This window comes from Saimiri boliviensis, chromosome 9, assembly GCF_048565385.1.
Source record: "Saimiri boliviensis isolate mSaiBol1 chromosome 9, mSaiBol1.pri, whole genome shotgun sequence".
NCBI classification, from domain to species: Eukaryota; Metazoa; Chordata; class Mammalia; order Primates; family Cebidae; genus Saimiri; species Saimiri boliviensis.
In genome coordinates this window covers 72,704,406-72,727,514 of record NC_133457.1, presented here as the reverse complement: position 1 = coordinate 72,727,514, position 23,109 = coordinate 72,704,406, and the positions used below count along the sequence as shown (strand labels likewise).

Below are 23,109 nucleotides of genomic sequence, written 5' to 3'. Positions count from 1 at the left end.
CGGAGTGCTCACCACAGGTGTTTATTGTAGGGTGTTTGCTGCAGGGTGCTCACCGCAGGTGTTATTGTAGGGTGTCTGCTGCGGGGTGCTCACCGCAGGTGTTTATTGTAGGGTGTCTGCTGCGGGGTGCTCACCGCAGGTGTTTATTGTAGGGTGTCTGCTGCGGGGTGCTCACTGCAGGTGTTTATTGTAGGGTGTCTGCTGCGGGGTGCTCACCGCAGGTGTTTATTGTAGGGTGTCTGCTGCGGGGTGCTCACTGCAGGTGTTTATTGTAGGGTGTTTGCTGCGGGGTGCTCACTGCAGGTGTTTATTGTAGGGTATTGGCTGCGGTGTGCTCACTGCAGGTACTTACTGCAGGGTGTTCGCTGTGGGGTGCTCACTGCAGATGCTTATTGCAGGGTATTCGCTGCAGGGTACTCACTGCAGATGCTTATTGCAGGGTGTTCACTGCAGGGTGCTCACTGCAGGTGCTTATTGCAGGGTGTTCACTGCAGGGTGCTCACTGCAGGTGCTTATTGCAGGGTGTTCACTGCAGGGTGTTCACTGTGGGGTGCTCACTGCAGGTACTTACTGCCGGGTGTTCACTGCAGGTGCTTACTGCAGGGTGTTCACTGCAGGGTGCTCACTGCAGGTACTTATTGCAGGGTGTTCACTGTGGGGTGCTCACTGTAGGTACTTACTGCAGGGTGTTCACTGTGGGGTGCTCACTGGAGGTGCTTATGTAAGGTGTTCACTGCAGGGTGCTCACTACAGGTGCTTTTAATAGCGTGTTCACTGTGGGGTGCTCACTGCAAATGCTTACTGCAGGGTGTTCACTGCCGGGTGCTCATTGCAGGTGCTTATTGCAGGGTGTTCACTGTGGGGTACTCACTGAAGGTGCTTATTGCAGGGTGTTCACTGTGGGGTGCTCACTGCAGGTGCTTATTGCAGAGTGTTCACTGCAGGGTGCTCACTGAAGGTGTTTATTGCATGGTGTTCACCGTGGGGTGCTCACTCCAGGTGCTTATTGCAGGGTGCTCACCATGGGTGCTCACTCCAGGTGCTATTGTAGGTGCTCACCATGAGTGCTCACTGCAAATGCTTATTGCAGGGTGTTCACGGTGAGATGCTCACTGCAGGGGGCTTACTGACCATATGGCACAAAAAAAGGCAGGTTAAAGAACTGATGTAGAGTGCAATTCCATCATGCAAAACTGTGTGTGGGTGTGGATGTCCATGAACAGAAAGATGTCTGAAAAGACATTCACTAAAATGTTCGTAACACTTACATCTGAAAAAATGTAGGTGATCTTTATTTTCTTCTTTGTACCTTTGTGTTGTGTTTATTAAAATGCATCATTTTAAGGCCGGGCGTGGTGGCTCGAGCCTGTAATCCCAGCACCTTGGGAGGCTGAGGTGGGTGGATCACAAGGTCGAGAGATCGAGACCAACCTGGTCAACATGGTGAAACCCCGTCTCTACTAAAAATACAAAAAATTAGCTGGGCATGGTGGCGCATGCCTATAATCCCAGCTACTCAGGAGGCTGAGGCAGGAGAATTGCCTGAACCCAGGAGGCGGAGGTTGCGGTGAGCCGAGATCGTACCATTGCACTCCAGCCTGGGTAACAAGAGTGAAACTCCGTCTCAAAAAAAAAAAAAAAAAAATGCATCATTTTAATAAAAACATTCCAACTATTAAAAAATGGCACTATTAAGTCTATAGACTATCAGTTTTAAACAGTGAGTCTTCTACTCTACTTCTCCAAAATCTGAGTGACTTAAGGGTATTCTCACTTTGAATGATAGGGCTGAAATTGCTGTGACCAAGGCAGAATTAAGTTACAATCCAAGTAATGACAAGGTCACCTGCTTTTCTACAGCAGCACGCTGACAACACCTATTGGCCTCTGAACTACCACAAAGATAAACAGGGAGCCCAGTAAAATGGTGAAGGGCGAGGCCCACACAGTACCAAGCAGGGGCCATGGCCCAGCTGCAAAATGGGGACTGCAGGTGACCATCAGGCACCATGAGGCTCAGAAACTACCAGGCAAATGAAGAGCTCATGGTGACATCACGTTCCTTCTGCTAGATGGTCAGAGGTTCTTTTTCCCCCACAAGCATTCTAGGGAAAAGCAGTTCCACAGAGCAATCCAACATCCTTCTGAAAGACTGGAAGAGATACACGTCAAGGGATTACCACCAACTTACTGCACGGGCCCGAACCAAACCGGGCAATAGTCTCTATTTCGCCATTTTCAAGTTTTACGACCCGGCCATCTGCTGTCCCAGTAAACATCACATCTGTTTAAAAACACAAAAAGGAGGAAGAGCAATGTTAGCTTAACAACCATGACTATGCCACCTTCTCCTACAAGAGGGCCTGTTTATGTGTTCCCCCTGCCCCCCAAGAGGAAGTGGCAATTCTGAAGATGAAGGAGATGCAATTTCTGGGAATGCAAAAAATTCTTCAAACTTACAGCAATAAAACTGTGGGGCCCTAGGGAAGCAGCCTGTGGGCATGAACCTGACTCAAGAGCAAGGGTACAGCAGATACCAATCAGTGATGAGCACTGGGAGGATTTCCTCCAGTCCTGAAGCACTCAAGCTGACACTTAGCACTCAGGGGCATGAGTTCACATTCACCTCACATCCATGTCTGCCAGAAATCCTCGAGGAGAAAATTACAGCACATTAAGCGCTTACTTCAACAGCACATATACTAAAATTAGAACAATACAGAAAAGACTAGCATGCCCCTTGGGCACTGATGATACACAAGTTCTTAAAATATTTCATAGTTTTCAAATGCATATTGCAAACTCAAGGGTCACACTACAAAAAGTAAAAAAAGAAGTATAAGTGATATGCTAAGAAAGGAGAGAAAATGGAATCATATAAAATACTCAGTTTTTAACTACAAAAGATAGAAAAAGAGGAGAACGCAAAAATAGAAACAAAGAATGAGGGCAAAAATAGAAAACAGTAACAAATATGGCAGATATTAATCCAATATATCACTAATCACTTCAAACATAAATGGTTTAAATATACCAACTCAAAGACATGCGTTGCCAGAATGACTCAAAAAACAAGACCCAACTCTATGTTGTATACAAGAAACCCACTTTAAATATAAAGACACATAGATTAAAAGTGAAGGGATGATGAAAGTATGTCATGTTAACACTAACCAAAAGCAAGCCAGGGTAGCTGTATTAAATTCACACAGAAAAGACTTAAGACCAAGGAAAGTTATCAGGGATAAACAGGAGCATCACACAATGACAAATGGGTCAATTCCTCAAAAAGACATATGAATCCTTAATGTGTATACACTTCACAATAGAGCACCAATATGTGAGGCAAAAACTGATGAAACTGCAAGGAGAAACAGAATCCACTATCACAGTTAGAGACTTCTACAATCTAAGCAAGAATAATCACATGATCATATCAACAGCATCTAGTAACATCCAACACTCATTCATGATTAAAAACTCTCAGCAAGCTGGGAATAGAGGGAAACTTTCTTAACTTAATCAAGAACATCCATTCAAAAAATCTACATCTAACATCATACTTAATGGTAACAAACTAGAAGCTTTCCTGCTAAGATCAAGAACAAGGCAAAGATGTCCCTTATCACCATTCCTTTTCAGCATCTTACTGGAAGACCTAGCTAATGCAAGACATGAAAAGGAAACAAAGGTATACAAATTAAGAAAAAAGAAATAAAATCATCTTTGTGTGCAAGTGACACAACTGTCTAGGAAGAAAACCTAAAAGAATCAACAACAACAACAAAAAACCCTCCTGGAACTAATACACAATTACAGCAAGGTTGCAGGATACTGTAAGATACTGACTCACCTTCCTTTATACTAACAATGAACAAATGAAGTTTGGAATTAAAGACACAATATATGAAACATTAACATCCAAAAGAATGGCATACTTAGGAATAAATATAATATGCACAAGGTCTATATGAGGAAAACTACAAAATTCTGATGAAAGAAATAAAGTAACTAAATAAATGGAGAGATATTCCATGTTCATGAAGAGGAATAATCAACATTGTCAAGATGTCAGTTTTTCCCAACCTTAATTTATAGATTCGATGCAATGCCAATCAAAATCCCAGCAAGTTATTTCATAGATACAGACAAATGAATCCTAAAGTTCATAAGAAGAGGGCAAAGACCCAAAATATCCCACATAACCCAAATATCCCAGTGAAAAGAAAAAAGACAGGAAAGTGCTCTCTTTGAGAAGTAAAATCATTGGTTTGCACTTCAACCATAAATACAAAAATTAGCCAGGTGTGGTGGCACGCGCCTGTGGTCCCAGCTACTCGGGAGGCTGAGGTAGAAGAACTGCTTAAACCCAGGTGGCAGAGGTTGCAGTGAGCTGAGATTGCACGACTGACTCCAGCCTGGTGACAGAGCAAGACCCTGTCTCAAGAAAAAAAAAAAGAAAAAAAAAAAAAAAAGAAGGGTGTGCAGGGTCCCAGTCCAGGAGCAGTGTGCCACTGCAGCTGTTCCCACAGAACCTGTCCCCGCAGACAACAGATAGCCTGGAAGGTCCCCCAGCTCAGACTTACCCCCAATATGTGCTATGGACTCCGGTCCAATAAGCTGATTTTCAAACAGCCTTTCTGCCTGTCGCAACTTTGTATTTGGATGTAGAACACCAAGCAAAAGCGGGGGTTCTTTGAAGCTGCAAAATAATGCAATTCCAGAGATTTGTCTATAAATACACATGTGAAAAAAATGTATACCGAGGACCTAGTCTCGGTTCTTTGATAAAGATGGCACTTTCTAATAACATCCCCAGTTGCCATAAATACAAGGGTTAAGAAAAAAATGTTTCAGGATATCAGAAAATGTCAAAGTACAAAAAAAAATATGACAACATAAATGTGCTAATGCAAGGCCTTCATCAGTCCTGTCTCCTGAGAGCATCCTGGGGCCTGAGCCCACCCACCCTGCAGCCTCCCCAGCTCCCCACCCCATCCAATGCCTCAGGGCAGCTGGACCTCCTCACCCCTGTGACTCACACAGCACCACAGCCACTGGAGTCCACCTAAAGTGGTGGCAAGTGGTGCCCACATTTCACAACTGATGGCCCGGCCTCGTGCTACACAGAGAAGATGGAAGGAGCAAGGGGAGACCTTCCTGGGACTGCAGCCACTGCCCCATGGTCCAGCACAGGGCACTCCACCTCCCGCTGACACTCTGAGGGCCCACCAGGCTCTCCCTAAAGCAGGGGCTTGAGCTGAGCCCTGGAGCCCTTCTCACAGACACAGCTCCAGGAACTCCTGCCTCTACTTGTCCTTCCCATCCACATGCCAGTACGTCACACCTCCCAACCCACCATCAATTCTGCGAGGCTCCTTTGAACAGACACCATTAAACCCCTTCTCCCCATGTCCTCCTTACCACCCAGGCCATGGCCACCATCCTATCGCTCCTGCTTCCTCCCTTGACCCCTGTAGCCTACTCAACCCAGCAAGCAGGTCAGATCATGACCTTCCTCTCCTCAGAGCCCCATCACGGCCCCTCTCACACAGAGCCAAGTCCTGGCAGCAGCCTTTGAGCACCACATTCTGGCCACAGCATCTTCTTGCCTCCTCCCCTTCTTGTGCCTTCTGCATCCCCCACACCAGCCCCTCCCTGCCGGGTCCTGACTACACCAGCATCTCCCTAACCAGTGCCTTCTCACCAGCTCTTTGCTCCACCTGAAACACCAACCCTCCCCTCCCCAGGAGGCCCACGCTGACCACCCAACTGAATATCCAACACCTCCCCTGAACGCAGGCCCCTGCCCTGCTCCATGCTCCTCATAGCACATACCAGCTTCTCAGGCACTGTGTAATTTGCTTCTTTTATGTTTATAGTCTGTCTGTCCCCACTATGGCATATGCTCCATGAGATCAGGGATTTCTGTGTTTTTCTCTACTGCATTCCCAGCACCCAGCATGGAACATGGCACATAGATGGCTCCCAAGGAGCACTGTTGAAGAGAAGCAAAGTGGGGAGGAATATCTTCTAATTATTCCCTGCCCCCTGCCTCCAGCAAGGCAGGGAGTTCAAGAATAGGAAGGAGCTAAGGGCTGGGGAAAAATTTATGACAACAGCAAAAACGGCTTCTTTAAAGCTCTTTTCACAGCAAAAGAGGAAGGAAAGGGAAACCCCACCTGGGGCAAGTGGTGCCATGCAACGATGACAAAAGCAGAGTTACCAGTTTCTGTCCAGCCTCGGTCACTTCTACATGCTGGGTAGCATGGGGTCACCATGGTCAAGAGGATCAGGCCAGCAGACAGGGCAGGAATGGCCACTTGGCTAATGGACAAGTGTTTGCGAGTCTACCCAGGGTACTATACCACTCCTGTGCGAGCTTAAATCACACTTAGAAATCTCCAAATAATCAGAGCAGCGAGACTAGGAGTGTGGTGGGGACTAAGAGAAGAGTGGTGGCTCTTCCAGTCTAGACTATTACAAAGCTGGTTTCAGTACTTAAGGACAAAGTCACCAGGAAGGCTGCAGGGCTTTGCCAAAAACCTGCCCTGCAAAACCACTTTCCCTTCCTTTTGGGAAGATTAGAGGGCTGTCACAGACACACCGTATGTGACATCTTGATTCCCATAGCATGTACAGAGTGGCTTTCAAGTTCCCTGTGACAACCTGGGGAGATGTGAACAGAGTAACAGGGTGTCAGCATGATCACAGATGGCTGACACAGGGGAAGGAAGCCTGCACTGATGCAGTGATTCTCAACTGTAGAGATGTGACCCACTGCGGCCCACAGACTGCACAAAGATTTTCCTAAGCACTTCTGAGAACCAGGTCTCTGATGTCCCCACATCTGTCTCTAACACAGGAAGCTAGGGTCTGGGGCACTGCTCTCTCCCTCCCTTGTAGGTCTCATGTGGGCCCTGCCTGAGTTCTATACAGTGCTTCTATTTTCTCTTGATGTCCCAGACCACCCATAAAGGTTGTTGCTATTTTTTAATATCTCTCAATCTGACAGTTCAACCTGGTAGTAAAAGGTGTACTTCTAACAGTACCACAACTTTCAACCACCAGTAGAATTACCCTTCCTGTTGGTCTTTAAAATTATAGCAGCCAAATCCATCCTCCAAAATGCTACTCTAATTTTTTTTAACCATAAATTTGACTTTAATTTTTCCTCAGTGACTAGAAACATCCATATCCTTCTATGAAAAATAAACTTTTTGCCCCCTTCTGCAGAGAAACCACGTCCTTCCACAGAGTGACTATGGAATGAGAGGCCAAAGCTGAGTCAGCACCTGCTGAGATGGCATGCATGGGGCACAGACTGTGTCACAGCCACATGTACTTGTGTGAGACACTCCAAGCTCTGTCACATACCAGGCTTCTGCCTCTGCTCTGCATTTTGGATCCATCTTCCCATTCTGAGTGTGCTATTCCTAAAGCTGAGCCCAGGAGCAAGGCCTGTTGTGACCTACTAGGTCACTGCCACTGCTAAAGCTGAGCCCAGGAGAGAGGTCCCTGTTGGCTGTGATGGTCCCACTGCCATTCCTAAAGCTGAGCCCAGGAGAGAGGTCCCTGTTGGCTGTGACGGTCCCACTGCCATTCCTAAAGCTGAGCCCAGGTGCAAGGTCTGTTGGCTGTGACGGTTCAACTGTCATTCCTAAAGCTGAGCCCAAGAGAGAAGTCCCTGTTGGCTGTGATGGTCCCACTGTCATTCCTAAAGCTGAGCCCAGGAGAGAGGCCCCTGCTGGCTGTCATGGTCCCACTGCCGTTCCTAAAGCTGAGCCCAGGAGAGAGGTCCCTGTTGGCTGTCATGGTCCCACTGCCATTCCTAAAGCTGAGCCCAGGAGAGAGGCCCCTGTTGGCTGTGACGGTCCCACTGCCATTCCTAAAGCTGAGCCCAGGAGAGAGGTCCCTGTTGGCTGTGATGGTCCCACTGCCATTCCTAAGGCTGAGCCCAGGAGAGAGGTCCCTGTTGGCTGTGATGGTCCCACTGCCATTCCTAAAGCTGAGCCCAGGAGAGAGGTCCCTGTTGGCTGTGATGGTCCCACTGCCATTCCTAAAGCTGAGCCCAGGAGAGAGGCCCCTGTTGGCTGTGACAGTCCCACTGCTTCTCTTCCTTTCCCTGCTCATCAGGCTCTTCTACTCCACAAACAGAACTTACTTTGTACAAACAACTTTCAATCCCCAGTGGGCCCTGCTTCCCTTCAGTGTCCGGCCAGGGCTACGTACCCCTATTCCTAGTGCATTTCTTCACCACTCTTTCTGCACATAAACTCATCTTTCCTGAGATCAAAGGTCTTCACTCACTGAGGCTCCACTCTCTCTCTCCAACTCAAAGCTCAATCTCAGCCTCCTTTTCCAAGGCCTGCCCCGCAACCCAAGCTTCTAATCCCTGACTGTGGACATAGTTCCCTCCCCACCTTAGCCAACTGGACTATCCAAGAAGGCCCAGATCAGTTTCTCTTCAGGTAGAATGGGCCATCCTGCTCTGTTGAGAAGGGTTAGAAACACACAACACCTCCCCCCAACACCCCTTCGGAGACAGGATGTCCTCAGGCCTGGCTCAGGCAGATAAATGCGTTTGAGGACCCACCTGCACAACAGGAATTACACAGCTGACACTCTTGGGGCTGACTAGAGTTCCCAGCCCTTCACCCAGTCTCAATCTTACATGAGCAAATTGTGTGTTTACAGTACCCTGAGCCTTCACTATTCTAAATCCAACAAAAACTGACTCACCTACACACGTCAATCTAAGGTCAGAACCGTGTCCTCTATATTCTTAGTGAATCAGATCCAATATAAAGCCTTATTTTTTATGGATAAAACACTACATTATCTAGTTAGTATGTTATATTCACTCTTTAACTAGATATAATTCTTGTCTCAAGTTTTTAAAGCTTTACATGGACTAATTCGTTTAAAATAAGCTTCAGATGGCTTCACCCCATCAGCAGTTGCAAGGGGAACCAGGAAATTACTGAACCAGACTATACAACCCTCCTGCAACTAGGCCAACATGGAAGTCATAGATCACCACATCGATGAGAGCCTGGCTCTGTACCACTATAATTACAAACAAGAATCTATTTCAGGGAGCCCTACATATACGCTACTTTTTTCAAATTATAATGGACTGCATTGCTCATAGATCTCTATTGGTGAAAGGTAACTTAGGAAAAAAAAATACTGATTATAGGTTTTGTAGAAAATCAGTTACTTATAAAACTGTAATGAGGTAACTTAAGCTCCATTTGTGTGTGCTTTTGTTACTTGAAATGAATTACAGTTGACTGTCTCTAATGATTATTAAGCCTCTCTAATTTTGAAATTTTATTTTTGGTTTATGCAGTTTTTTTTAACAATGACAGGGAAATACCAGGCATATTTCCTGAGTAACATCTAATTCAGCATAAAAACCCAGGTACTAAAGAAATCACAAAACTTTTTCTCAAACTTACCTTTCAGAACAGACTGATTTCAGCACCCTCCATTCCTTAGAAATTATTTCAGCCTATTACATTTTGTCAAGCAACCCCTCCTGAGGACTGCAGGGCAGCCTACCTGAGAGGCTGTGGATCTATAGGAGATTCCAGCAGCATCATGGCTCCAAGCAGGGGAACGGTGAGAGAAACAGCTAGCATCAAGAAGGTCACTCGGAAAACTCTGCCACTAAAGGAGCTGCCAGAAATAAAAGATACAAAGGCAATCAGCTGAGTCTCAGACGGTGACAAGGTTGGCTGGTCCGAAAGCCCTCCCAGAAGGAGCAGGGACGCTCATTTAGTTCACCCACTGCAAGGTGGCCGACCTCTAGCCTGTGATTAAACTTTAGCACTGTTTGCTAGGATTGGCAAACACACCTTTGTTGTTGTTCTTTTTTTTAATCTTCCAGCTTCCCCTGTGTATGATATGTTGGATCAGTTACTTTCCAGATCTTGAATCCTCTAGCAGGGTTTTAAAGAAGGCAAAGTCAAAGAACTGAGGAGCACAAAATGTAATGGTAAAAAAGGCTTCTAATGATGTAAATGGTGCATACTCATTCACAGAAAAGGTGGGTAATTCTCGAAAGCCACGATTTCCTGGTGCATGGATTCAAAGCAGCAACAATCAGTACTGCACAGCCCCAAGATTCTCACGGATAGAAGAGAGTGCTAAATTCATGAAGGACATGGAAGCAGAACAAATTCCTGAGAATCCAATTCCCCAGTAATTTTCCCAGCCTACTTTTAGGAATTCAAAAGGACCTCCCAGTTCTTCAACCTAATAGAAGAAGTTTGACAGATACTGACAGTTATCCACACAGGATCTTAAAAGTTCGCATTCCAAGTCATCACTCCTAAACCCTTGGGAAGATCTGAAAGCTTCCCTGGGAATCCTGGGTGAAGTATGTGGACAAATGACCAGACCCATCTTTACATATAGTATTTCTCATCTGGTAAACAAGTAAAAACATTTGGCCTCTTGCTACTAAGTAAACATCACAGAATCATTATTTGTTTACATAAATTGAATTCAAATTTACTAAATGCTTGATATAAATATTAACTTAAAATGAATAAAATCATGAGTTCCTAAGGTAAGATTATTTTCTTCCATCCAAAAAAATTAAAGTGTTGACAAAGAAAAAATCAAGACTCACACTTAACAAAACAGACTTGATTTCAGGGGGCAGGGTTTGATTTTTGACACAAGCGTAGTGTTCTGCCACTGAGACATGTTAAACTCTGTTCCGGGTACGGTGTAGAAATGTGGAGGCCAAGTCCTCTTTCCCAACAAGCAGCCAGGCAACGCCGGGCCAGTGTCTCTACTCCAAAACCTACAGTTTCCCCCAGTGTGAAACAGGGTGTTAGGCAGGGTAACCTCCTGAAAATGCATGATTTTAACAAACAAATAAAGTCCTGTACATGCATTATTCTTACAAACAAGGCAGAAAAGAAAATAAATCCCTCTATTTCTACTGGGGTAGGCGGAAATAAAGACAAAGGAAGGACCAAGGGGAAGAAGAGGAAGCAGCTTTCACAAAGTGTCCCTCACATTTTGGACAGCACCTCTGCAGAGCAGCTGGGTTCTGCCACCAACCTGAGTGGGCACGAAACCAAGTCTCCCAGACCTTCCAGAAACACAACTCTACTGATATCCTGACCTTAGCAAAGGGAGACTTGCCCAGGACTTCTGACCTAGAGAAATATCATATGATAGACTTGTGTTGTTCAGGACACTCATTGTGTGGTGATTTGTTAATGGCAACCATAAAAATTAACAGTTTTCTAGTTAAACTAGTTTCCAGCACCTGGAAGTGGGATGCTCCTGTAACAAATATCTAAAAATGTGGAAGTAGCTTTGGAATCGAGCTGTGGGTGAAGGATGGAAGAATTCTGAGGAGCAGCATAGAAAAAGCCTAGATTTCCTTGAACACAGTCGTAAAACTATGAATGTTAAGAGACTCTGCTCGTGAGGGCTCAGAAGGAAGAGAGGAGCAAAGCAGGAAAAAAAAAAACATCGCCTTGGAGAAACCTAACTGGGTACAACACTGTTGGCAGTGCTGGGGAGGGTATGGAAGTTTGTCAGGAATGTGGGATTGAAAACTGGAGGAAAGTGGATCCTGTAACGCGTGGCAGAAACCTTGGCTGAATCACATCCTGCAGTTACGTGGAAAGCAGAACCTCTAAAAGCTGAAACTGGACCCAATTAAGGACATTTCCAGAGTGCTGAAGGCGAGGCCCTGTTTCTCCTGCTGCTCTCTCCTCCAGAGCAGGACAACCCCAGGGGCAGTGCTAACCACTGCCTTCTTCCTTTGGCATTTCCTTTTGCTGATGAGAATTTTATGTCCATTTTTCTTCTAATAATCTTCCAAAAATGAATTTGTCCCTAACTTCCTCTTCTTCACTCATAAGAGGTTCACAGCTCACCCCGTACCTGAGACCAGGTAAAATGCCACATTGCCATCCTTACCCCTTTTATTAGGTGGAAAAGGAGGTGGTCCAGGTCCTACAAACCCAAATAAAATGCCACATACCCAACCCGGGGAGAGGCCACGAGATCCCAGGCTCCTAGAAGAGGGCAGGTGAGAAAGAAGGGGAAAGTCAGGTCAACCTCTCCCTCCCAGTCCTGTCTCCAAACCCCAGGACCAAATAATCTTCTAATGTGACTGACTTACACCAGCCAAAGGTATGAGAACCACAGGCATGAAAACGTCTACAAAGCACAGACCAACTATGACCGGACACAACGGCAGGCTCATGCAACCTGAGAGGTCTGCAGCAGGGAAAGGAGTAGGGTCAGGAAAAGAGGAATGGCAAACACAGTGAAAATGAGAGTATGCCATAAAACGTGCTTTATGTGGGCAACCAGACGCAACTAGGTATTTCTCTCCTTCACAAATGAAGGAAGTGGGTGGGGAAAGGCTCTAGTGGCTTTCCCACAACCAGCACAAGAGCTGGAAAAGCACGACTGAGAGCCAGATGTGCCTGTATGCCTGCGGTCACTATTAGAAGCACTGCCTGCCAAGGGCAAGAGGAAGGAGTGGAGGATGCCCAGACCCAGAGCCCTTCAGAGCCAAAGTTTGAAAACTCTGTGAAAGCTCATGTTGATTTGCCTATTCTAAGCATTTCATATAAGCAGAGTCACACAATATATGACCCCTCATGACTTGCTTCTTTCACTCAGTGTGTTTTCTAGGCCCACCTAAGTTGCAGTATGTATCCATACATAGTTCCTGTCAACAGTTGATTACATATGTATATACCACAACTTGCTGCCCATTCATCTGTTTTTTGTTTGTTTGTTTTTTAAATATCAAGTCACAGTCTCAGTCTGTCTACCAGGCTGGAGTACAGTGGCATGGTCATATCTCACTGTAATCTCAAACTCCTGGGCTCAAGTGATCCTCCTGTCTCAGCCTCCCAAGTACCTAGGACTATAGGTGTGTACCATCATGTCTGGCTAATTGTTTTACTTTTTTTTTTTTTTTTTTTTTGAGACAGTTTCGCTCTTGTTACCCAGGCTGGAGTGCAATGGCGTAATCTCGGCTCACCGCAACCTCCGCCTCCTGGGTTCAGGCAATTCTCCTGCCTCAGCCTCCTGAATAGCTGGGATTACAGGCACATGCCACCATGCCCAGCTAATTTTTTTGTATTTTAGTAGAAATGGGGTTTCACCATGTTGACCAGGATGGTCTCGATCTCTTGACCTCATGATCCACCCGCCTCGGCCTCCCAAAGTGCTGGGATTACAGGCTTGAGCCACCACGCCCGGCCTTAATTGTTTTACTTTTTGTAGAGACAATGTCTTGCTACATTGTCCAGGCTGGTCTTGAACTCCTGGCCTCAAGCAGTCTTCCTGCCTCAGCCTCCCAAAGTGCTAGGATTACAGGCATGAGCGACCATGTCCAGCCCTACTCATCTGCTGAAGAACATTTGTGTGGGAGGGGTAAATGGGAGTGATTACTTAATAGGTAAAAGGCAAACACCTTGATCAAACAGTTTTAAAACCAGAGAGAGCTGGTGGTTGCTCAACATCGTGAATACACTAAATATCACTGAACTGTGTACTTTAAAATGATTAATTGTCTGTTACGTGAATTTCACCTTGACTAAAAAAAAAAGTTGACAGTGACAAAAATGTTCTACACTTAGATTGTGGTAATTATTGCAAAATGGAAGATTATACTAAAAATCACTGATTTGGACATTTTAAGTAGGTTAATTTTATGGTATGCAAATTACATCTCAATAAAGATGTTTAAAAAAAAAACAAAGTCAGTGACTCCACTATGCAAACTGCCACTCCAGTGGCTAGGATACTCTTCAACCCAGGTGACTTTCTTTAAGTGATGTAAAGTCTTCCAACACAACAGAAATGAATTACTTGTACACTAAAGCAGGGCTGGTTACAAGGAAATGACAGAAACGTTTTTGACAGTGTAAATCCCAAAGAGAGACAAGCACACTGAAAGATGGATGGTGAAGATATGGCTGCCGGCCCTAAGCGCTGCCCTCACTGCACTCAGGTACTGAGTCCAACAGGGACGCTCCTGTCTGCAAAGGAAGCTGATGTGATCCCTGGATTCCAACATTGTGACCTCTCCTTTACCACACTGCAGCTTACCTTCTTAAAATCTTGATGTGGTAATCTGATTCAGAGCTGGTGACACCCCGTTTAAATATCTGGTTGCCCTTTCACACAATGGTTAAAGGCTCAATTACGTACAAAACAAAAAGTCCAGCCAGGACTGAAAGCCACGGTACTTACAGCCAGAAAGAAAGCCAAAAGTCCAGGGGCAAAGATTTGTGTCCCAGTGCCAGGGATCTAGCAGTAACACTCTCTTAAAGGCCACTGAGTCTACTGTTCCCAAAGGCTGCCAACTCCTAGATGGGCTACATCAAGATGACCTGAGAAACCTTAAACAAGACCCAGAGATTCTGGTTTGGTAGATGCAGGGTGGGCCTAAAAACTTTTTCATCCGTTGTTCCTGATGTGCAGCTGGACACCATTAACTCTATCCAACTCCCTTCCCCAAGTTCACCAACACCTCCCCACCCCACCTGATCCAGCCTCCACTGGGAAGTTCTGTGGTCACGTATTAGAAATACTGGCTTAAATTTAAACAAAACTCCTTGAGTAGCACTGTCCAACAGAACTTTCTGCAATGATGGAAATACAATAGCCACTAGCCATGTGTGGTTCCTGACTACTTGAAATGGAGTTAGCTTGTTATATACATGAATCAACCACAGCTCCTGGACCCCTGCTCTGGGCACCGGACTTATTTTAGCCCAGGGTTCATTAACTTTTTGGCAGGCCCTCATCAGAGTTGCTGCCTGCAAACTCATAGTCAACTACAATTCTTCTGTCTTTTCTCGGTGCCTGCCTCCCTCTTACCCTCTTTATTTTAACTTAAGTAAAGGACACTATATCGATCCCTATCCATTTTCACTGACAAAGCACTGCAGGTTCCCATCCTTGCTGACACATCCAGGAAGGTTGGCAACTTAGTTCCCAGACGCAGTTTGAGAAATCAATTTGTTTGTCCCGTTCTCTTGAAAGGGATGCCCATCTCCAGGAGGACATCTGCAACCTGAAATTGCCTATGCTCTCTAAAGGCAAGAGCACAACCACAGTGATGCAACAGGATTTGACAATTGCTGTTGGCCAGCCCACAATTTGCAAAATCTTCTGTAGATTCACCAGCCGATCTGGCGGAGTCTGAAGGGTAGGCTCTAACTCTGCACAAAGGACATCAGGGCCTTGGGTCCTGAACTAAAGTCCCAACAAGCAGACTCCAAGAGATCAAAATTCACCTGTGATTGTTGTGGAAAACCTGTTAGCCCCAAATTCATAGGGGACCAGCAGCCTCATGTGTCAAGGTGATCCCTGCAACCTGAGAAAGTCAAACTGCATCAACCTATCTTTTTTACTGACAGATTATTGAATTTGTTCATTTTCACAATCCTTTAAACTGGGGCTCCTAGATTCATCATTTTATCCTTAGAAAAAATAAGAAATTAAGAAACAAGTTTAAAAAGCCACCTGAAAATATACACCTGGGGCAGAGCTGAGACAAACACTCCAGCTGCCTGACTCCTCATGAATTCCTGAATGCCTCATCCGTTTCTCCATACTGCCTGCCTTACTCCTTAGTCTCCAAGAGGAAAAAGGAAAATGGACCTAGTAGAGACTTTTAATTAGACTAAAATCCTTCAGAAATTTATTGAAAAAGCAGAATTATACAGAATTTAATGTAGTAAAATATATTAAATCCTCAATATATTCATTCTGGAGGGAGAGAGATCCAAGATGGCTTATCACTAGCAGCTCCGGATTGTAGCTCCCAGTGAAAGCACAGAGAATGAGAGGATGCCACACTTTCAGACGAATTTTTGTTGCTCATGCACCAGGAGATTCCCAGCGGAGGAGCCCCACGGGTCGCCAGTGCGACTCTTGTGGCTGGCGAGGCGGTTTTGCCGCTGCCTTGGTGCCGCGATTCTTGGTGCAGTCAAAAAAGCACCATCAATCTTAACGCTGCTGTTTTGGCCAGTGCAGTGGGTTGCTCAGATTTTAGCACTGGGAATCAACAAGTTGAACATCCACTCGGAAACCCAACTATAAAGATGGTAATTATAAAGACCACAGATGGATAAATCTAAAACGAAGGGAAGAAACCAGCCTAAATAGGCTGAGAATACCCAGAATCAGAATGCCTCCCCCTCTACAGGGGATCACAGTTCCTCATCAGCAACGGAACAAGGCCTGATGGAGAACAAGTGTGTTCCATTATCAGAAGCAGGCTTTAAAAGATGAATGATAAGAAACTTCTGTGAATTAAAAGAACTTGCTCTAACCCAATGCAAAGAAACTAAGAACTTTGAAAAAAGTTTGACGAAATGTTAACAAGAATACACAATTTAGAAAGGAATATAAGTGAATTAATGGAGCTGAAAAACACAACACGAGAACTTCACGAACTAGGCACAAGTTTTAACAGCCGAATTGATCAAGCAGAAGAAAAGATATCAGAGGTCGAAGACCAACTTAATGAAATAAAACGAGAAGACAAGATTAGAGAAAAAAGGATAAAAAGGAACGATCAAAGTCTCCAAGAAATATGGGACTATGTGAAAAGACCTAATCTACATTTGATAGGTGTACCTGAATGTGACGAAAAGAATCAATCCAAGCTGGAAAATATGCTTCAGGATATTATTCAGGAAAACTTTCCCAACCTAGCAAGGCAGGTCAATATTCAACTTCAGGTAATACAGAGAACAACACAAAGATATTCCACAAAGAGACCAACCCCAAGACACATAATCGTCAGATTCAACCAGGGTTGAAATGAAGGAGAAAATACTAAGGGCAGCCAGAGAGAAAGGTCAGGTTACCCACAAAGGGAAGCCTATCAGACTCACAGCAGATCTCTCAGCAGAAACCCTACAAGCCGGAAGAGAGTGAGGGCCAATATTCAACATCCTCAAAGAAAAGAACTTTCAACCCAGAATTTTACATCCAGCCAAACTAAGCTTCATAAGCAAAGGAAAAATAAAATCTTTTGTGAACAAGCAAGCACTCAGAGATTTCATCACCACCAGGCCTGCTTTACAAGAGCTTCTGAAAGAACCACTACACATAGAAACGAACAACCAGTATCAGCCTTTCTAAAAAATGCCAAAAAATAAAGAGCATCAACATAATCAAGAATTTACATCAACTAATGGGCAAAACAGCCAGCTAACATTAAGTGCCAGTATTAAACTCACATATATTATTATAAATTCTAAATTTAAATTGACTAAATTCCCCAATCCAAAGACACAGACAGGCCAAAAAAAAGCCAAGACCCGTCGGTATGCTGCATCCAGACCCATCTCACATACAAGGATACACAGACTCAAAACAAAGGGATGGAGAAAGATTTACCAACCAAACGGAGAGCAAAAAATAAATAAATAAATAAATAAATAAAAAGCAGGAGTTTCCATTTTTGCTGATAAAATAGACTTTAAAGCAACAAAGATCAAAAGAAGCAAAGAAGGATATTACATAATGATAAAAGGATCAATGTAACAAGAAGAGCTAAAGATCCTAAATATATACGCACCCAATACAGGAATACCCAGATATATAAGACTTATAAAGAGACTTAGACTCTCACACAATAACAGTGGGAGACTTCAACATCAATATTAGACAGATCAATGAGACAGAAAGTTAACAACGATATCCAGGACTTGAACTCAGATCCAGAACAAGTAGACTTAATTAACATTTACAGAACTCTCCACTTCAAATACACAAAATATACACTCTTATCAGTACTACATCACACCTATTTACAGGTTTAAATGAAATATTGGTTGGCTGCTTGTTAGTTATTTTCTTCCCTCTTTTTTTTTATGTCTCTATTATTAAGCACAATTATAGGCATACCCATTTTTAGACTGTATTTTAGCCCCGGCAATAAAGCAACACCCCCGTTCTCTCTCCCTCTTCCTCTTTCTTCCTCTCCTTCATTCTTTTTTTCATTATTATTATTCTTTCTTTTTCTTTCTTTCTCTTTCTTCTTTTTTTTTTTTAAAGAAAATATATTCATTCTGCACCCCTAAAGAGTCATTTATGGACATTAAACAGTTCTCTTCCTAGATAGAACTATGTTCCAAAGGAAAGGAATAGTTCCACAGTGTATAGTTAAGTTTCTAAAGCATTTGGGGAAATCAATGTCAAATAATAACTATAAGCTTGTACTGGTATGTTAAAGTGCTTAGCTCATCTGTGTTCCACAATGAATATAAGAATTTACCAACCAAATTCTCCACTGGATCTGAATACAGAAATTCAAGAGCTTTGGCATAAAATCTCATTTCCAAAGCATAATTTTAAAAATACGCTTCTCATTGTCCAGTTACCAGTTCTATTTTCAGCATTCATTTTCATTTCTCTTTTAGCTCTATTCTCTGTAACTTCATATAAACTACCTCGCTCACATAGACCTCAATGATCTCATCAGCAAAACAAAGCAAACACCACCTTTCACGCCAAAAGTTGGGAGACCAGCCAACTTATTGCTAGGGGTCCTTTGCATTGCTAAAATCTATGTCTCAGTTCCATCAATTTAGCAATATGCCTTTCAAGGCTTCCTTCATTCTATTTAGCACACCTAAAGTGCTAAAGTTTATCCTAACAGTTTCATGTTTTTGCTTCCTAATTTAGATTCCTTTACTTTACCCACTATACACAGGCTTTCCTGGCTTATGTTGAACCCTCGACTTTTAAGGTAATCAAGAATACTATTACATGAACTAATAGAAATGACCACAAAAGAAATGAAAATGAAGAGAACTGCAGAAGAAAAATAAGAAAAAACAGATACCATATTACAATAATAAATGCAGAAAGGAAGGGTGGTAACAAGACCTCATTTTGAAAGAGATCATTACAGATATACAGAAAAGGGATTTAAAAAAAAAAAAAAACAACAAGAACAAACACAGGGAAACAGAAACAACGTTCACGGACAGGGGAAGTCAAGAAAGTAACTAAATGCAAATATAAAAGGCACACTGGAAAAGATCAGGCAGTAAAAAAGGACTTCAAAACCAGATTTACTTAGTCATTAAGAAATCCTCACAGAGAACCTAAAAAAAAAAAAAAGAAAAAGAAAAAGAAAAAAAAGAAACAATTAAATCTGCCTCTCTGCCCTGGGGCAGAAGCGTGAGCAAGTCGACTTGAGAGTTGAGGGCTCTATGCCCTGGTTTTCAACACCCTGCACCTAATGACAAACTTGGGCCACTGCTCTTTCATTTCTCAGGTAAAAATGCCTTGTTTTTAAGACTTCTGTAGGAAACAGTTGCCACCTCTTGCATGTCCACTCTAAATGCCTTCATCAACAGATGATTTATTCACAGTAAGTAGGGTGACCAGATTCTCCCAGTTTGCCCAGGTTTAGCACTGAAAGTTCTACATCCTTGGAAACCCCAGTCCAGGGCAACCCAGAATGGTTGGTCAGGACATATGGGAGCATCTTCCTGATCTTTCCACTGGCCCAAGGAGTCAACTGTCACCGCAAAGTCTTCTCTCTAAATTGCCTCTCTAGAGCTTAAATGCTCTGCCACCGCTCTCCTTCAAGTGTGTTCCTCTTATGATCAGTCAATAAACTCAGTATACAGGGGCAAAAACTGCCTCTCATTCATATGTACCACACCACCTCTTGGCACACTACTGATCAACAAATATTTCCAATATTTCTATCAAATATAAGTCAAATCAGTTTCACAACTTCGAGCTTGGTCTATGGGGCCTCTTGAGTCTTCCTCAAAACTTAAAAGTTACAAAATTCAGGACACAAAATTGGAAAGTGAATTTTAAGTATCTTATATTGAAATCTAGGTGCACGGATCATGATTCCGTTTTTAGCTAACAAAATGCAGCATTTTTACATTCTGGAAGATGGGAGAGGAGCCAAAAGGCAAAACCTGGAATTTCTTAGACGTCAACAACTACAGTTTCCTATGTTTCTCCATTCCTATCAGGAAAAACCTGCAAGGGTGAATTCTCAAAAAAAAAAAAAAAAAAATGCCTACAATGTCACTTCTGTTCTCCACTCTTTCCAAGCACCGCGGTGAGGTCTGGTCATGCAGCGTGAGGGGCGTAAGTGCAAAAGAGCAAGTGTAGAAGCCATCTCTTCGCCGGATCACCCCAGCACCTCGTGGGACCTCCTTCCTTTAGGAAAGTGCGAGTGGGGGACCAGGAAGACGCAGGGCCCTGGCCAGGCGGCGGCCCCCCGGGAGATGAGATGAGCCAAAGGAAGCGCAGCGGGAGGGGAGCGAAGGAAAGGCGAGGAAGCGACCGCTCTGTAGGGTGGGGCAGGAGTGAGGGGAAGGCAGGCACAGAACGGACCCGGAGAGCCACGGATAACTGACTACCCGGCGCAGGGTGCACCGGAACCTCAAGGACCTGGCAGAGGCATCCAGCCTGTCGGAGCCCGTTTCCTCCTCGGAAAAACAAGTTTTCCCTGGAGATTAAACGAGAGGGCACTGCCCACGCGCTCGGCACCGCATCCCCCCAGGCTGACGGTGACTGCTGTCGCCGCTGTCCGGGAGGGTCGCCCTCCGCTCGGCCCGGCTCAGCGCCCGGTCTGGGAGTCCGACTTACCTGCCGTCCTTAGCCTCCGGGGCCTGGCCATTATCGTCCGTGACAACCTGCGGCCGCAGGGGCCGCCGCTGTCGCAGCCCGTCCGCCTCACTCATGGTACGGACGCCCAACCACCCCCGCCGCCAACGGGCGCTGAGCCGCGCCGCCTCAGGCGCCAGGCCCGCCCTCCCCGGCGCGCGGAAATGAGGTTGCGCCCAGGGGCCAATCCGCAGCGCTTCCCCCGCCCCTTCCGGTCTCTGGGGCGGGAGGTTTCCCGCGCCCTTGGCGACCGACAGTGGCTTCCCGGGAGCGCGGCTCGGAACTTGCTTAGAACGAGCAACTGAGGCTGCCGAGGTCTCCGCCCGTCTCGGACTCCGGGGCCCGGAACGCGAGTGATTCAACCTCGGGCCCGTCGGGCCCGACCCCTGCGCATGCCGCCTCCGTCTCCCGTTTCTGAGGACGGGAATACTCATGGCGCACTTCGGACGTGCTGGCCCGCGATGCTGGCCGCTTTGGTCGTTGAGAGGATGGTGCCGTTTATTCAGTGTCAGAGACACCGTTCTTACAGGCAGCGTCAAAATAGCGCGTTCACGCCCTGGGAGCGAAGTCACCCCCTGCCTGAAAATTACATCCTTCCCCTGCTGACCCGGTGAAGGGGAAAACTTGGGCTAGAAAATGTTTCCCTCTGGTTAAGGCCTGACGTTGAGTATTAAATCTGTTTGTGACTGTTAAAACAGACATTTGATAAAGTTTATTAAAGGATTACCCTTGTTTTCAGCCATACCACCCTGAACGCTTCCGATCTTGTCTGATCTCGAAAGCTAAGCGGGGTCGGGCCTGGCTAGTACTTGGATGGGAGACTGCCTGGGAATACTGGGTGCTGTAGACTTTTTTAAAAATTTTAAAAAATAAAAATAAAAAAAACAGGATTACGCTTAAGTAAAGGCAACGTAGAAGTAGAAATTATCAAAGCATCAAGAGGCATCTTTGTTTCAACAGGATTGTAGTGAACCAGAAATGTTCACAGGTGCTGGGAGATGATGGTGGGCGAACCACAGACAAGGCCTCTCCTTGTGGACGTTAAACCAGTGGGAAGGATGACTTTAACCAGATCATCATCATCATAAAATATTCATGTAAAATTATCAAATGTAGTGATTGCTTCTAAGGGGAAGAACTGGATCTTGTGAGAGCATTTGACAGGCAAAGGGATTGAAAGAGGAATCGAATCTGGTGGAAGTGACAGGGAGGGCCAGGCAGAAGAAATCAAAGCCTGTTACCAGTGGCACGAGGAATCCTCTCTGGAAAAGCTACGTTCAAAATGCAGTGTTAAGAAATAATCTCTTGGAGGCTTTCCTGGTAGAAACGTGCCATTGCCTTTTTCAGTGACAGGTGGCACTAGAATTCCATGTGAATGTTTTTTATTCATTCATTCAAAGAGCTGAAGAACCAGCTTGAGGAAAGTGGAGAGCTATGCAAATCCAGTTCTGCAGAGATCCAGGTAATAATTCAGGCCTCAGCAACGTTTCACTTCAGTATGTGTCGTTGAGTATAGCCAGTACAGCTATTAAATCCAGGATAGTGTTACCAACGTGCTGTATGGTCTGACGCTTTCCTGCCTGTCTGGGCTATCCTTCTTGCCCTGTATCCCCCATTTCAAACACTCAGGATTGTTGATGGTGTCTAATTTCAGGCCTGGCTGCCTTTGTCCTTGAGGTTTCTTCTTCCTGAGATACACTCTCCTTCACCAACACTTGGCTAATTATTTTTATCATTCAGGACCCACTTCAAGTATCCTTGCTGAAAATTCTTCTCCCAGTTTCCCAAGCAGAAATTCCTCTTTGTCTTCAAGGCACTTTAAACATGCCCCAGCTGTAACAGTGAGCCCATTGCATTGTGTTCCATGCCTAGTCTTAAAGCCCATACACTGCAAACAGCCAGGGACACATTCATAAGAAAAATAATGGCAGTAAGTTGGGTTTACTGAACTTGCTGCAGCAAAGAAAGGCACCAGAGGATCTGTGAGGCTCCACAAAATGGGGGAGTCATGAGAGAGTCCTTGTGGGGCTTGGGGACTGGAGTTGTTAGTCCATAGATAGTCTTGTGGGGGAATTGGACAGAATTCCTTAAAAAGAGGAGCTACCGGAGGAACCAGTGGCTTTATCTCTGGGACATGTAAGCCCATTCGGAGTCACTGGAAGGTCAGCTCTTGGGCATATTGTGAAGCACATACGTCTTATTATGAAGCACGTAGGTAGCTGGTGTTACAGAGGTCTGAACTGGATCATTTGTGCTGCACAGCACGGGTTCGGTACAGTTTTCCTCTTTTTGACTCACGGTGAAGCCCGCTTTGCTTGTTGTATTTGTTTCAGTTTCTCAGGCCTCCCACTCCACCTTCCAACCCAGCTGCCAACCAGACTGACTTCATTTCTCATCGTGCTGAAACCAGTTGTTGGCAGAGGAATGGAACCACTGTGATTA

At 44.9% G+C, this 23,109-nt stretch overlaps 1 protein-coding gene, 1 non-coding gene and 1 pseudogene across 3 annotated transcripts in view; 2 read left to right on the top strand and 1 right to left on the bottom strand.

Moving 5' to 3' along the window:
* The window catches only part of APMAP (adipocyte plasma membrane associated protein), a 30,260-nt gene extending 9,440 nt beyond the window's left edge, over nt 1-20,820 (bottom strand). Inside the window, exons 1-4 of one of the 2 annotated variants that reach the window (XM_039479406.2) lie at nt 20,650-20,820; nt 9,568-9,684; nt 4,587-4,702; nt 2,192-2,284 (exon numbers count right to left, since the gene is read on the bottom strand). In XM_039479406.2, coding sequence (XP_039335340.1) covers nt 2,192-2,284; nt 4,587-4,702; nt 9,568-9,684; nt 20,650-20,744 — 421 coding nt within the window. In that variant the 5' untranslated portion in view covers nt 20,745-20,820. The remainder of the gene's footprint in view (nt 1-2,191; nt 2,285-4,586; nt 4,703-9,567; nt 9,685-20,649) is intronic. The other variant, XM_074406163.1, reaches the window with a different exon arrangement.
* On the top strand, nt 2,679-2,785 carry LOC120367968 (U6 spliceosomal RNA). The gene has a single exon (XR_005582204.1). It is a non-coding gene; the product is annotated as a U6 spliceosomal RNA (small nuclear RNA).
* Nucleotides 20,821-21,398: 578 nt separating the features above from the next.
* LOC120368033 (5S ribosomal RNA) lies at nt 21,399-21,517 on the top strand (annotated as a pseudogene).
* The last annotated feature ends 1,592 nt before the right edge of the window (nt 21,518-23,109 follow it).